Source organism: Fundulus heteroclitus, chromosome 21 (assembly GCF_011125445.2).
Source record: "Fundulus heteroclitus isolate FHET01 chromosome 21, MU-UCD_Fhet_4.1, whole genome shotgun sequence".
In the NCBI taxonomy this organism is placed as follows: domain Eukaryota; kingdom Metazoa; phylum Chordata; class Actinopteri; order Cyprinodontiformes; family Fundulidae; genus Fundulus; species Fundulus heteroclitus.
In genome coordinates, this window is record NC_046381.1 from 42,002,140 (window position 1) to 42,019,130 (window position 16,991).

At 41.7% G+C, this 16,991-nt stretch overlaps 1 protein-coding gene across 1 annotated transcript in view; it reads left to right on the forward strand.

Annotated features, from left to right (window-relative positions):
* The window catches only part of LOC118556746 (protein NLRC3-like), a 31,713-nt gene extending 15,214 nt beyond the window's left edge, over positions 1 to 16,499 (forward strand). Inside the window, exons 4-8 of the mRNA XM_036124959.1 lie at positions 1,070 to 1,258; positions 7,093 to 7,269; positions 11,708 to 11,881; positions 14,296 to 14,466; positions 16,399 to 16,499. Coding sequence (XP_035980852.1) covers positions 1,070 to 1,258; positions 7,093 to 7,269; positions 11,708 to 11,881; positions 14,296 to 14,466; positions 16,399 to 16,420 — 733 coding nt within the window. The 3' untranslated portion in view covers positions 16,421 to 16,499. The remainder of the gene's footprint in view (positions 1 to 1,069; positions 1,259 to 7,092; positions 7,270 to 11,707; positions 11,882 to 14,295; positions 14,467 to 16,398) is intronic.
* Positions 16,500 to 16,991: the final 492 nt, after the last annotated feature.

Here is a 16,991-nt window from a genome sequence, read left to right on the forward strand (position 1 = left end):
CTCCCCCTCCCTCCCTTTGCATCAGCTCAGAGAGAGCAGATGCAAAGGGAAGCACAAGTCCAGAATACGACCAGGACATGACATCCTGTGTGACCCAAACAGAGGTCAACTGACAAGATAAGGTTGTCTGTTTTTCAACGTTTGTGGAGCTGTTCCCAGAAATAAGACCAATGTCTGCCAAAGGAGGCTGGAAGGACGTGGACCAATGGATGCATGTAGAATCTTATTTGTAACACACACCCATCTGTGGGATATAAAATGCATGTACACTATGTTGTAATCAGAACCCTATCTCACACCCGTTCGTACGTGCTTGAGAGGTAAAGCCTGAAATAAATTGGGTTCCCAGTTGGCAAGCAGAAAGACCTCGTTTCCCGTGTCATCATTCTTTTATATAGTTTTATAGTTAAAAATCTCCCACACAGGTATTATACCACTGAAGAAGTAAAGTGCAAAACTAAATCACCCACTGGTAAAGCTCTGCAGCGGAAAGCATGCTCTGAAGAAAAGGTGCTTTATTGATGGAGTTGTAGTAACACACTGTGTTATATTGTAAGTAACGTAATGCCGTTATCTGTTACATTGTGGCTAGTGATGACTCTCTTTTACTAAATGAAAATTGGAGCCTCCTATTTTCTTTTTGATACATTACAAGTAATTTTACCCAATTTGGTCACATCTAGTAAAAGTAAGAGGTGCCATTTGTATCTATAGTTAGAGATGATTTATAAGTGAGATGAAGCCAAAACAATCATAGGGTATTATCACTAGACTTAACTATGTCTAGAGATAATTTAGTTCTGTTATTTTACTGTAGATGATTGTTCTTCATCTTTGCGGTTAAATTAAGCTTTTAACTAAACCAGAGACACATCAGCTCTGCAGTAGAACCAATACCTGAAGAGACTGAAGAGATTCTCTGTGTGTGTCAAACAGTACATTGATGTGAAAAGCAGATGCTCATCTGATGATGACATCACTGTTAAGTCATCATGTTTTAGTCATGATGTTTTATCAGTGTTCATCAGCCTGATTTAACTAACTGATGTCATTGTTTCTCTAATCACAGACTTGGGGGCTTTAGTCTCTCACCAGCTGAATTTGAAGTTCTGGCCTCAGTTCTGAAGTCCAAACACTCTCCTCTTACTAAACTGGAGATAGATGAGATCCATGATGGAGGGAGAACCTTTGGAGACTCTGGAATGACGCATCTCTGTGAGATCCTGCAGAGTCTAGTCTGTCAAGTAAAGAAGCTGAGGTTGGTTTTATCTTCACTGATACTTATTTTAAACAACAATTTGTCTTAACATGTTTTCTTTAACGCTAACTTGCTGTCCAAATGTTTTGCCTTGTAAATCATTTATTTTCTTGTTTGATATGTTTAAAGGTTCTAGTCATGGACCAAACTGCCCTGGTACTAAGAACTCCTACCCCCCCCCCCCTGTTTATATGTCTCATTGGCTGCACAGTGGTGCAGTGGGTGGCGCTGTTACCAGACACATAAATGAGTTAAATTAAAAACAATAAAATTGTATTATCTGAAAAAATGTTTGAGAAGAACAAAGATAGAATATCTAAAATAAACTAGAAAAAGCTCTTCCTGTGTAACAGCTAGTGAGAATGGTAATTTACAGAATGATTTGAGCAGAAGATGCAGAAGATCCCTGCAGAAGTGAAAAAAAATGCTGAAAAACATTGGCATCCAAGAAAAAAACTGTTTGAACATGAAAGGACAAAAGCTGAAGGAAGAGAAGAACGTTTTGAAAGAACTAAACCAGTTAAACAGTAAAAGTAATAGTAGTAGTAGTCACGCCCACCGACAGGGGGGGGGGGGGGGGGGAAAAACGGGTCAGTTGTCCCGGGCCCAGGACAGAGGGGGGGCCCAAAACTGACCATTTTAATGGTCAGTCAGAGTGTCAGTCAGCGCACAGCTTCATCCAAAGTCTCCGCTTCACAACAGCACTCTGCTGCTCCCCCTCCCCTCTTGTACATGGCTCAGCGGCGCCAACCAATCAGCACACAGGCTAAGCCTGGCCCGCCCACTGAGCTGTCTCTCACAAACAACCGCGCTGCGCTGCTTAGACTGGGAGAGTGAGAGTAAACAGGAACAGTTAAACATGAAGAGGCAAAGTAGCGCCGTTTGGTATTTTAATACCGTAAATAAAAATCAAGTTAACTTTCAAAGTAGATATTATTTATCATATGTTACTGGAGCCCACAGTAACATATGTGTGTGAAAATTTAATTTTCTGTGTGGCCTTGAAAGAACCCAGTACATAAGGTAGTAACATTAGCTAATCCTTTATTTATCCCACGACGGGGAAAAAAGTATCAGTAGTAGTATTAGTATCAGTAGTAGTATTAGTAGCAGTGGTAGTATTAGTAGTAGTAGTTGTATAAGAAGTAGTAGTAGTATCAGTGGTAGTAGTAGTAGGAGTAGTATCAGTGGTAGTAGTAGTAGTAGTAGTAGGAGTAGTATCAGTAGTAGTAGTTGTAGTATCATTAGTAGTAGTAGCAGTGGTAGTAGGAGAAGAATCTGTTGTAGTAGTAGTAATATCAGTTGTATCAGAAAAATTTGAAATGTCAAGAATTTGAAGGAATTTACATTTATTTCAATGGGAGCAAAAAACACATAAAGTACAAATATTTTAAAAAGTTTAAAAGTTAGCATAACCAGGTGGGTGGTGCTGTATAGACGGGGTGGGTTGTGTTTGGGCATCCTGCCAGGTCCTGTTGGACTCCAAGGCCCGATAGGAAAACTATGTGAAATCCAATAAGTGACAGAAAAATGACACATGCCTGATAATCAGTGGAATTTTTTAAAATGTCAAGGGAGGAAGTGACTGTGCGAATTTCAGATTCCTACGTTCATCACAGCCCCTGCAGTGGGCGTCAAAAGGTCCCATGGTAAGTCAATAGAGCATGTCCCTGACCTGTAGTAACCTCTGCCCAGCAGAGTTCCGTTGTCATGGAAACTCGGTCACACCTGTTGATGTCCATCTACTGCAGGCACAGTTTGCGTCAGAAGAGCTCTAATTGGAATAAAATAGCATCACTTTGCCTCAAACAACTCTGGATATTTCGTCAACCGTTAGTGCTAGAGACGTAATTTTTTCTGCATTTTTTTAGTAACGGATATGGGAACAAGACAAACTATCTGTTTTTGTAGGAAATATTTTAATGTAGTCGCAAAAAAATCATGAAATAAAGGGGAATATTGACGAAAATGCAAAAATGCTTGAAACATTGTCCCGAACAAATTGCTATAGCTGAGAAACTATATGAGATATTAAAATAATTCTTTCACCATGAGTATCAGCAGGCTTTGGAGGACAACTGTGCTTATTTTTATGTTTGTACAAAAATCGGTGTAGAGATGGCGATGATGTAAAAACATGCATCATGTAGAAGGATGCAGGTCCAAAGCGTTTTCAGGATTTTGCACACTCGCTATTCCCAAACAAATTGCAAAATTATTTTAAGGAGGTACTATATGAAAATGGTAGAAGATATGAAAAAGAAAAGAAAGGAAGTATGCGGGAGTAGTTACACGCCGACGGAATGATAATAATATTTAAAGCCCCAAGCGGCGTCCATCGGCCCTCGCAGCCAAGCGCTGCTCATGCTTATTGGCCACCACGAGGTTTCGCGCACCGCCGGCCACCAGCCACTGCAGAAGCTGTCACACAATTTTCGCCCGTCAGAGAACTTCAATCTCAAACTGCAGGTCTTTTGGTGGTTCCTAAAGTCTCTAAAAGCAGAATGGGAGGCAGATCCTTCAGCTATCAGGCTCCTCTCCTTTGGAACCAGTTTTGTTCTGTGAGGCAGACACCCTGTCTACTTTTAAGACTAATTTTTAAACTTTCCTTTTTCGATCCATCTATCCATCGTCTTCCGCTTATCCAGGGTCGGGTCGCAGGGGTAGCAGCTTCAGTAGGGAGGCCCAGACGTCCCTCTCCCCAGCCACTTGGGCCAGCTCCTCCGAGGGAATCCCAAGGTGTTCCCAGGCCAGCCGAGAAACATAGTCCCTCCAGCGTGTCCTGGGTCCTCCCCTGGGCGTCCTCCCGGTGGGACGTGCCCGGAACACCTCACCAGGGAGGCATCCAGGAGGAATCCTGACCAGATGCCCGAGCCACCTCCTTCACTTGGCTCCTCTCCAAGTGAAGGAGCAGCGGCTCTACTCTGAGTCCTCCCCGGATGACTGAGCTCCTCACCCTATCTCTAAGGGAGAGCCCAGACACACTACGAAGAAAACTAATTTTGGCCGCTTGTATCCGCGATCTCGTTGTTTCGGTCACGACCCAAAGCTCGTGACCATAGATGAGGGTAGGAACGTAGATGGACCGGTAAATCGACACAACTGATCGGGACAGCGCCTGCTTCACAGCAGACGCCGTACCAATCCGCCTGTCGATCTCCCGCTCCATCTTCCCCTCTTTCCTGAACAAGACCCCAAGATACTTGAACTCTTGGGACTTTCCTTTTTGACAAAGCTTATAGTTAGAGTGGCTCATGTTACCCTGAGCTACCTCTAAAGTTATGCTGCTATAGGCTTAGGCTACCAGAGGACATCAGGGTCTATTGTTTTTCAATTTTGAATTGCTTGTTGTCATTTAAGCTTTTAACTTTTTTTGTTTTCTCTCTTTTTCTTCATAGTAAGTACATCTGGTCTGGCGTTTGTTAGCTGTGACATCATCCAGGGAAGACAGATCACCTGCTATTACCATCTAATGTGGAACATATTACTGGATCAATGTGTGCTTCTGTGCTTTTTTGTCTGTCTTGTTGTGTCTCTGCTCTGTCTTCTGTAACCCCAGTCGATCGAGGCAGATGACTGTTCATACTGAGCCCGGTTCTGCTGGAGGTTTTTCCTTCCTGTTAATGGGGAGTTTTTTCCCCCTGTTGCTTCATGCTTGCTCAGTATGAGGGATTGTTGCAAAGCCATGGATAATGCAGACGACTCTCCCTGTGGCTCTACGCTTCTTCAGGAGGGAATGCTCCTTGTCAAGACTTATGCAATCAACTGGTTCCTTTATATAGGATTAAAGATTAAAAACTTCTTTCTTTTAAAGGCTAGCTAAAGATATTTTAAAGCTGCTTCCAATTATGGATAACTGTGTATGAATGGTTTGGTAAAATGCTGCCATCTAGTGTTAAAAATTATAACCGTTTTTTTCCTTCAAAACACAATTCACATTAAAAGAAATTGTCAAAATAATATGGTTGGACGTAGCAAAAATGTTTTTAATAACTTTTGATCATCTATGTGTGAGGAATTTATGGAGGAACTTTGAATGCCATAACTGTAAAGCTGTATGAATAGTTCCATCTTATGCGACACTAGAAAATATGAGAAAATTACATTTTTGATGAAAAAAAATTGACTTCCTGTAAGGTGTACACCATTGCTCCAAGAGGCTTTTTTGTAGGGCCCGAGGGGGTTTCATAATTCTCAGACAAAGCATGGCTTGGGGCTTACTGTTTTTATGCAATTTTAATGGTTATCCACAAACTTGATTTTTGTGGTGCCATAACGAAGGCAAATATGGATATTTCTTCAAACTTTTGATAACTTTCAATTCCCCATGTCTTAACTCCACGCTGAAAAAATTTGAAAGTGATAGCTTAAATGCCTCAGAGAAGTTAGTTAAAGTTGGAGGAAAAAAACAATATTTTACCCTTTGACCCAAAATGGCCAACTTTCTGTGGGTTTTAGAGCATACCCATAGACATTATGTACGTATACGCATCATTGGGCGGGTTCTGCCTATGCTGCGATGCGTCAGAGCGTCCGCTATCTTAAATGTGGCAAATCTGCAGTTACTCAGTGACTTAAACAGTATCAGAGAGACTTTAATCTCTGAATATGCTTTGTATTTGTAGTATTTTTGCTTTTGTTATATTAAAAGTTTATTTTCGTATCCCTTTAGCTTCATTCTCCTGAATTTATTATCCTAAAGAAAAAAATATTTAAAATAATCTAACCTGGCCCTATTACTCCAGGAGTGAAATAATTCTGCAAACTGTGACTATACTGGAAACGTTCCCTCTTAATTCTCATGACGTTTTTCTCATAACATTATCTCTTTTGTGTTTGTTTGTTTGTTTTACTTTATTGACCTTGGACTTTTTTTCTCATAATTTTACCTGTTTAATACTCCCCCAAAAATCTGTTCCTAAAGGTTCACATGTGACACGGTTTTATAAATAATGTAGACCACAATGTTTAGATTTAACAAATTGATACTTATATTCATAACATATACACACGTATATATATATATATATATATATATATATATATTTATACATATGCATATATATATATATATATATATATATACATATGCATATACATATATATATAGCCTGTGTTGCCACTCTGCAGCTTTAGTGTGTCCAGTTTTGCAACAAGGTGCAGCCTTGGTTTATAAAAGACATATACAAGTAGTGAAATCAGCCAGAATACATTTCCACGTAGCATAGGAATGAGGCATCTTTAATGATTCATGTTCACAATAACTCAACTTTTTTCTGCCACATACAATATGGCGGTGACGTTGACGTGCGAACCTACGCCCTATGACACGTCTACGTATATGATGTCTGTGAGCATACCCCCAAGAGACTTTTTTTCATGATTTTCCATGATCCACCTAGGTAGAAAATTTTAGCTTTCTACGTGTTACGGTTTGGCCCAACTTACTCTAGTTGGCGCTTTTGAGCGGGCTTGCCACGCCTGTTTTCAGTTACACTAAAATCATGCGATTTCACATGGGGGACAATTTTGGGTAAAGTTTGGTGAGTTTTCATGCATGTTTAGGCCTCCTAAAAGCCATTTCAAAAGTCACAAGAATAAATAATAATAATAATAATAAAATCTGCAGTTACAATAGGCCTTCGCCAGCGCTTAGCTGCTCGGGCCTAACTAGAAAAAGCTGTTCCTGCGTAACAGCAAGTGAGAATGCTAATCTGCAGAATGATTTGAGGAGTAGATGCAGAAGAGAAGAAATAGCTGAAAAACATTGTTAATATTTCAGTTTTAACCTGCATCCTGTTGGCTTCAGCTCACATCTTTTATTCTTTATTCAGATTGATAAGCTGCAGTTTGTCAGAGATCAGCTGTTCTCCTCTGGGATTGGCTCTGAAGTCCAACCCCTCCCATCTGACAGAACTGGACCTGAGTGACAACAAAGACCTGAAAGATGCTGGAGTGAAGGAGCTCTGTGGTTTTCTCCAGACTCCCCTCCGCAAACTACAGAGATTGAAGTGAGACTTAATGTTTTAGTTCTGATATTATTGATGTGAAAGTTGTGTTGACACTAAACTGCAGACATCTGGCTGATATTCTACTGATCCACACTGAGGATCTTCATGGTAAAGTCTGCTTTCTTCTTCACTGCTTTGCTTCAGTTAAAGTTTCCAACTTCCTGTCAGGATTTATTGTCTAAAAACAGCAACTCCTAAACTCCACGTTGCTCAACTGAGAGCCTCCAGGATTGTCAAAGACTCCTGGATCAGGTGTTGAAACGTTTTCACGGAAACTGAGTGAAAGTCTGCTAACCTTGGATTTAATCCTGTTGTAGTTGCCCTTGACTCTGATGATTGAGAATATGCACAGGCATGAGCAGACAAGCCAGAGGGCCCGGTGTGGAGCAGAATTATAACAATGAGAGATTAAAGCTGTCTACTACTGAGGTTAATGCAAAGTTACAGAAAAGTAACGGACTTTAAGAAGCAAACTGAAGATAGGTCTTTGTATTTTCTGCTGCTTCAGAATGATGCACTGAGCCAAAGTTAGCAATGCTAAGCACTATTAGCATGTATTTAAATACGGTAGCAGCTGGTTTTACTGTATATTGAAAAACTGGTTACATTATTTACCAGTTAAACTCTTACTGACACGATATCAGAAGAAAATGAGTTTTGTAAATAACTGAATAGGAGCTTAGAGCTGCTGATGTCCAGAGTGGACCAGGAGCCAATCTTTGGACCCGCTGGAAGAGCAGACGTTGGTTATTCAGCTGCTTTGGCTTCACATGTTTCTGCCCTGGACGACCTTGAGGGTTGACCTTTGCCCTCACCTGCCTCCTCATCTGTACCAGCTGCACATTAAAGGGATCCCCCATCTAGCCTTCCCCATCCAGTCCAAACTCTAAAGGATTTGGGCTCCATGAACCTAACAAGTTCACTTGATTTTAGTGGGTTTGCTCAGCAAGTTAACTGGATGTTTGTTTTTAGCCACAACAAACCCAAGCAACAACTCAGGCCTGCAGCACTTTATTCTGGCTTCAATTATCCATATTTGAGTCAATTTTGGCTGACCTGGACTGCGAGCAGTTTGACCTGATAAAGCTGAGAGGTGAATGTTGTTATAAACTATTGTGACACTGCTGAGATCACAAGTGGTGTGTCATGGTTTTAACAGCTGTGACCCACATGCAGAACACACTCAGAAGACTGGTGAAGATTAAAAGTTTTATTGAAATAGGTTTGAGAAGATGTTTTCTGGAACCAGGAACAGTGAGTCAACCCTCAACTGCTTAAAGACAGGACAGTTAAGTTAATGAAGATGCTGAAGAATTTGGAGAATTGTTTGGTTAAGTTTGCATACCTAAGGGGAAATTGAAACCACCAGGGAGGAATGAGTGAGGTCTGGGAGTCCAGTTGGTTTATGTGAGGTGGACCTGATCAGAAGAGCACGACAAAGGGTGAGCTAGGTTTGATCACAGGAGAGTCCAGGGGAGTTGGAGCCCATACGCTGCCTGCTAGGAGCATCAGTCCAGAGACAACTTGAATTATTTTAAATGACTGAAGCCAGGAACAGAACTGGAGCAGAATCCAGAACTCAGGAGCAACCTGGGAAGTAGACAGACACACAAGGTCAGGAAGGAGTCTGAACTAGAGTCTGAAAAGACCTCAATAGTGGCTCAGGAGAAGAAGTGCTAGCAGCAGACTGCTGATATACTCCTCTCCTGATGAACAGTGTTGCCAGATTTTGTGAGACAAACAAGCAACCAGCTATAAAAACACGGCCAAAGCAGGTGGCAAGGGGAGGGTTCAGACATAGTATGCCTAGACACTTCACTCCCTGAATAAACACTATGTGTAAATAAATGTGTTCTCATGCCCAAATACTTCTTTCATACTTGGGTTACGTATTGTTCATTATTTATTGTTCTTTTTTCACTGTCTGTCTTACAAATCTGATCCTAAATTGAATCATCCAATCCTGAGATTTCTGTACTCCAGCATCATTAATTTCTTCAGATTGCTGTTTATATACACATGCACAAAGTTCTAAAAAAATCAAAAGGCCTGGAAAAGGGTTTATAACTTTCTAGGTGAATCACATCTTACACTTTGTTTGCAACTGAGGCAGGAGCTTAATATCCTTTAAAGAGAACCGTTTGTCACAGGTTGTTGGATGTGCTGACCCTGTAACTCCAGGGTACTTCATGTGGCAATGTGATTCAGCCTTAGTTTGTCAAATACAGAGAAAACAAATTGATAAACATTAAAGTATGTTTTATGGGCTACATTTCTACAATATTATCAGTGTGTAAAGTCTCATTTTCAGAATATTAGCCCAAAAATAGTGATCTGCAACACGTAATCTACTTCCAGCAGTTATTGCTGGTTATTGCAACCATAAGCTGCATAAAATACAGGCAAATTTGCTCCCTCTGCCTTTACTGCAGACAGCTCCTATGAGAGCCAAGAATAGAAAAGACCCAGCCAATATGGCGGTGATACAGGATGTGCTCCAGCACATAATGAGGCATCCGGTATATTTCTTCTTTAGGTAGCAGAAGACAGCACCACCTGTGAATAGGTGGTACGCTGAGCCATGATTAATGGTTCCAGGGCCCGGTCCATAGTACTACATCCCTATTTAACCTGCTGGTTAATTATAGAGCTACATGGAGCAGCTGTTACACATGATGGACTTCTACTGAAAGCCATGAAGCAGGTGCTGAACCACCAGATCAATGACGTCCCAAATGAAGCTTTGGACTTCACTGACCCATGACCCGGCCCCATGAATCAAGCCCCAACAAAGTTCTTCTGAAGGACTGTGTTGCTGTTTCTGACAAATGCTGCAGAGCTTCAGCTTCAAGCAGACCATCACTACTGAAAGCCAGCGCTAAGCTGACCACCTCACTATAGCTGCTGGTGTTGCTAGGATGTGGTCCTGACGGGCCCATGTGGGCTGAGGGAGAGGTACCAAGAGACAACACATCCAGAGGTTTACATCCTGAAGGTGAGGAAACCAGGGATAGAAGAACAAAGATGGAGACGGCAGTACAAGTAACCCCTCCATATCCATTCTCCACAGCAGAAGGGAGCAGATCCAACATGGATGCCGGAAGGACCAAGATGAGAAAAATAAAGAGCCAGACCCGGCAGCAGTCAGAACGGGACCAAAGCCAGAGAAGCTGGGAGGAAAAGAGTGTGGTGGATGTGGCTGAAAGCAGAAAGCTTCATGGAAAGACTGCCCAGCTAGAGATGTTCAGTGTTGGAGCTGTTAGATAGAGCTTCTTGCTGGAGTTTGTTGGTTCGGCCCAGCAGCCAAACTACAGGAGGTCCCAGAACCCCAAGATGACCCAGACAGGCAGGATGATGGATTTCTAGGAGAAAGAGGGTTGAGGAGGTCAGAACCATGGAGAGAAAAGGTCCAGATGAACCACCATGACAGATATAGGAGTGGTGTAGGGGTTTCTGGGAAGTTGAAGTAAAAATGTTCCTAAGCAGAGTCCGGTGGGTCCTGTCTGCTCGTTGTACAGCCATGTTCTCCTGATATTGTTCAGCTCTACTTTCTAGGAGCCCTTTTCAGTGAGCCAGGATCTAAACAATGGGAGGACTTGTTGAAATGACTGCAGACTCTCTGTAAATATCCTCACCATGAATCCAGCATCCTCTAATATAGCCGACAATAAAGGAGTCAGAGACACAAGCAGGAAAGTCCAGGAAAAAATAAGCAGCATTTTTCCTGAAGAGTCTGAATGTGGTCCAGATGTTCTGCAGAGTAAAAACTGGAAAAGGTCCATTTGTTCTGGGCTCCACCTTCTGGACTGGAGCAACATTGAGCTCTGAACTGTTGGCCTCCAGTTAAATCTCTGCTTGGATGGTTGGATGAAGAAATCTGATGTTTGTTGGGAATTTGTTCCACTTTCTTTGCTGATAACATTGATATCAGACTGGTTGTGTTTGTGATGCAGCATCCTGTGTGACAGTAGAACAGGTAGAAGAGCTTCTGTTCTCAGTCATGTATTTATGTGCTTAGAAATGAGTGAAGTGTAATTATTGCAGCTATTGATACTTCAGATAAATCCCTCAGTTCCCCTCAATAGAAGGTTACTGTCACTGTGAAAATGAGCTGCTTCCATTCAATCACAGCCGCATTAATTAACAGCTCTGATGTCACACTTTGCTTATTAAAGTCCAGTTTGGTTCCAGCTCAGAACCACTGAAGGCCCGACTGAAATATTCTAACAACACGTCATGATAACATGTTCTGGTTCTGCTGGGTTTAACTCTTTAAATCAGTTCTACTGGATCAAATATCAGACATCAGTTCATCATGTTTCTGGGACTTTTACATTCAGGGAAATTCATTTTCTAGATTTTATAATTTATTTGTTCATATTTCAGTTTTACCCTGCATCCTGTTGGTTTCAACTCTCATCTTTTATTCTTTATACAGATTGAAGAACTGCAGTTTGTCAGAGATCAGCTGTTCTTATCTGGGATTGGCTCTGAAGTCCAACCCCTCCCATCTGACAGAACTGTACCTGAGCTACAACGACCTGAAAGATGCTGGAGTGAAGGAGCTCTGTAGTTTTCTCCAGACTCCCCTCTGCAAACTACAGATATTGAGGTCAGACTCCATGTTTTAGTTCTGATATTTGTGATGTGAAAGTTGTGTTGACACTAAACTGCAGACATCTAGCTGAAATTCTACTGATCCACACTGAGGATATTCATGGTAAAGTCTGCTTTCTTCACTGCTTTGCTCCAGTTAAAGTTTCTTTCCGTTTTCAACTTCCCGCCAGGATTAATTAAATAATCAGCAGAAAACATGAAACAATGAGCTGAATTTCATTTTAGGGTTGCAGTTTTTATCCAGAACTGAGGAAGAGGAAAGTAGAAGAAATGAAAAATGCTGTTTTTTCATTTATTTAAAGTGTAATCTCTTTAAACCTAAATCTGATCAGTTTTCCTAAAATGGTCGGGTTTGGATTTCTGTAAATAATTTTATAAAATTCTTCTATTCTAATAAATATTTCCTTAGTTTGTTCCTGGACTTGGAGCAAGTTTTTAAGTTGTCTCTCTGTGTAACTGAGTCTGAGCCCTGATCTCAGGTCAGAACCGGACAGCATTCGGACCCCCAGTGTGTATAAATCCCCCTCATGTGAAGCGGGGGGATTCAAGCCAGTTTAGAAAAGTGAATTTCAGCTCCTGGAATCTGTCTGACAGGAACAAATCTATAATCCTGATTGATGCTTCAGCACTTTTAGAAGCCCTGGAAGGATTTTACTGACTAAAACACTCAGACACAACATGTCACGGTACCAGGTTCTGGTTCTGGGCTTTCAGCTCCTAAAGTCAGTTTTACATTAAATATTCTCCATGACATCATGTTTTTATCGCTGTGGAATAATTAAAATAGTTCATTTATCTGCATTAATCTACATTTGTTCATATTTCCTCCACAATTGCTGCTGACTTGTTTGTTTTCTGTAAACTTGAATAGTTTGGCTGCAGAACCTGAGTTTGTATTGATGGAGCTGCTGGTGGAGCTGACAGAGTTGAAGAGCTGAAGTCAGCAGGGCTGTCATTTAGAAAGCTTGATACACACAAAATGGACCTGAAATGTGCGTACGCCACTTTCCATCAAAAGTTAAAAAAATATAAAAAATTAAAAAAAATTTCTTGAAGGGATAATGTGTGGTCCTCATGCCAACTCTTACCCAGGCGTACGCTCATTTTGGAGACTCCATATCAGACTTTAATCATAGATCATCCTGATCAGAAGCATTCAAAACCGCAGTATTATTCATTCTTGTCCTGGCGACGCTTAAATACATCTGGGACATTTCAAATAAATAAAAATGTCCATAAGCCATCTTAAATCTTAAATCAAAGTCTGCAAACATTTTCTCAGGTTTTCTACGTTCACATTCCTCTCTCCAATGATCACCAGGGTGACGTGTTCCACAGATTATTGTGACGAGGTGAGCAGCAATCACTTTAATTGCTGGAAACAGTCAAACACACTCGTGCGTAATGCTGCTCGCTGGATGCATTGGCACTGCTGGAAGACTGTGCAGATGGAGAATTGAGGAAACGCCCTTTCAGGGATCAAATATTTCCTGGCCAATAATGAGGACTGGCCAATATCCTGCTTCTGACTCCCAGCATGCGTTGTGCTGTTCCCCACAGGGGAACTTGGTTCCACCTCCCTCTGAGGAGCTGAAAGGCAGCTCTCCAACCCCCAGAGAGCCGAGAAGGAGGCTTTCTGCTCACACCCAGGCAGTCATCATCTTTTTAGGGGGGGTAGGGGGGGGGGGGTTAATAATGGTGGGAAACCTCTCTCCTCTGAATGTGGATCTGAACCCACAGCCACAGGAGAATTTAAACACGGAGCACAGCGTTGTTACTTTTAACAACTTATTTTAACACCTTATTAACTTGTTTTAATGTAGACAACATCTGAGATTTTACCTCTGATTTCCACATTTAATAAAAGCCTCTCTGGTAAATTTTCCCAACGTTTCTTTGCTTTTTCTCCATGGCTGCCACGTCACCATGATGAAAAATGATCAGCTGACACATTTTATACACATTAACATTCATGAGGTGCTTTGCATCGACCGTTTCTGGTTGAATCTGGGCGTGTAGAGGGCAGAACCTGAGCCAGAACCTGGTACCAAATGTACAGGTACAGCTGTGATCTAGAAAGGAAAATGGCTGCTGGTGTGTGAGTGCATGGTTTTATAAATGTGAATATTTTTGTCATACTCCATTTTCTTTTTCTTGCCGTACACTTTTAGTACAGATTCCACACAAAGTTTTATAAATGAGACCCCAGGACTGTAAAAAACTGCTAAAGAAGTTTTAATGTTGAAAGTTCTGATATTGTTGATTGTTGAAGAGCTGAAGTCAGCAGGTCTTTATTGAAGCAGCAGCTTGTTGTCATTAATATTAATGAGAGTTCTTTAACTGGTTCTGTTGGACTGTTAGAACCTGCATCCTGGTGGCTTCAGCTCACATCTTTTATTCTTTACTCAGATTGTATGGCTGCAGTTTGTCAGAGATCAGCTGTGATTATCTGTGTTTGGCGCTGAAGTCCAACCCGTCCCATCTGACAGAACTGGATGTGAGCTACAACAGCCTGGAGAAGTCCGATGTTCAGCAGCTGCAGGATCTTGTAAAGAGTCCAGACTACAAACTGAAGATTCTGTAAGTAGATGGTTGGAGTGAGTCCAGCTGCTGTCAGCAGAACTGTTCCGAACCCAGTTGGTACCAAAGCAAAGATCCAGTGTTTCCAGTAAAGCTGCAGCTTCTCAGTGGGAGGAGAATGGTGACAGGCTTCCTGATTGGACACAAAGACAACAATATGCCAATCAGAGGAGCCAGCAGCTTGTTGTGTTCCTGTGTTTGTGTCCTGGGGTCCGTTCTTCGTATGTCACTTAAAACATCCGAGATCAATGTTTATGATTAGTATGGCTGGATTGAGTTATCTGAGATAACTGCGCGTTCATGCGTTTGTTTAAAAGGGGAAATGTATCGATAGTAGAAACAATGATCATCAACGCTGCTATTGGCTGTTCAGCATGAACAAAGAACGCCCACAGTTTTTCTCCCAAGCAGAACAAGAGCTTGTAAGGTTATGCCGAATTTGAGTCATTAATTAAAACACCTCAAAATCTGTTAAAGCCAGGAGAGAGGGCTGGCAAAAAGCAGCAGACAAATTAATGCGTAAATACTGTCCATGGTAGATGTTTCTATCACTTTCTACAGTATGAATTTTTGCTTTTTAATAATTTCATATTTACTTTGTTCTTTTACATCAGAGCCTCCACGGGACTCACTAGAACATGGGAACAAGTAAAAGTGAAATACAAGAATATTCTACAAAAAAGTAGCCTTTAATTAATATACTTTACCTTAAAAAGGCAATTGTCATTCCTTAGACACTGGAAGTAAAGGACCTGTGCAAACTGGGAATTTTAACAAAAGAATTCTTTATCTATAAAAAAATGAAGTTCTTCCTTTTCCAAGTCATACACAGTTTACACGGTAAAACTGTATTGCTCCGTGGTTAGATAATCCATCCATAGTTTTTTCTAATACAATATACGGCTGGACAGGAAGCAAGCCTTTCAAAGTAAAACTAAACTTCACAATAAAATGGCCTGAACAAATCTTCTTCCTGAATATGATACAAATAAAAAGCAAACCATCATACAAATAACTTAAATATTTTCTATTTATGGCTCTAACACCACTTTTTTCTGTTTAAAAGTCACTGTTAAATTATGTTTGTCTGTTTATAACAGCCACCAAGAAAAATCTCTCTACAATTACACCGTCGCGCTGCGCTAAAGGATCCTGTCTATTGAGCAATACGTGATTAATTTGAAAAGCTCTGAAATTATTCTTGCACCTTCCGCAACAGGTTGCTGTCGTAAAAATGGACGACATGGCTACGACAGACTATCTCCTCTGCTTATAAAGCTGCGATCTGATCCTGTTTACATGACATAAGCCTGCTCATGAGCAGGTTTAAGCTTACGCACATGTTGCTATGACAACAAGTGCATGATGAGTTTCAAAGAACCAAACGATCCAAGATCATGCCAAATCGTCAACAATCAAATCCAGCTAACTGAGTTAGCGACGTACGAAGAACGGACCCCATGTGAAGATGACTGTTGTTGTGTTCATGTCTCCAGGAAATGCAGCTGGATTCCAGCTGACAGCCTTCCACCATGTCTAGAGACAGTGGTCCTCATTCATCAAGCTGTGGAGCATCAGATCTGATCTCAGACTCTTTGTTCTCTGATTTCAACAGGAAACAGCTGATCAGTTTCATCTTAGTCACAGCTCTGAGATCAGTCTGACTGCAGCCTGGAAATCACTGATTTCACAGCCCATCATTACATTTAGTCACCATGTGGTCTTTCTACAGAGCAGAAGCTCTGCTGAAGTCCACTCAGCACATCTGGACATGTGTCCTTCTCTCATTAGTTTCATCCAGATGTGTTCAGGGACAGCCTCCATGTTTCTTAGTCAGCTGATGTTTCACAAACAGATGAGATGTTCATGTTCAGCTTCCAGAGGCTGGAAACACTCACTGATCTCCTCTGTTGCTCCTTCTTCTCTCTGCAGGCAGTGGAAGGATCGACCTTAGTAGAGCAGAGAAGCTGAGCTGTCCTGATGATCCAGAGGTTGAAGCTGCAGCAGTTTGAGTTTAAAGAGACTCTGACTGGATCCTGTTAAAATTATTTTTACTATTTCTACATGTTTTATCTTATCTACTATGTTCATTGCATTTAAAACATATTTACTCATTACTACTAGGAAACCATGTTCCACGCCTCTATTGCTGAGGCAGCTAGTTGGAGCTGTGGCCACAAGGTTGTCGGTGCATGTCGCGGCGGCAACCCTCGAACCAGCTGGTGGACACCAGCGGTGAGGGAAGCCGTCAAGCTGAAGAAGGAGTCCTACCAGGCTTTTTTGGCCTGTGGGACTCCGGAAGCAGCTGATGTGTACCGGCAGTCGAAGCGGCAGGCGGCTCGGCTGGTCGCCGAGGCAAAAACTCGGGCGTGGGAAGAGTTCGTAGAGGCCATGGAGAAAGACTTCCGTACGGCTTCGAAGCGATTCTGGTCCACTATCCGGCGTCTCAGGAGGGGGAAGCAGTGCAGTACCAACACTGTTTACAGTGGGGGTGGTGTGCTGCTGACCTCGACTTGGGACGTCGT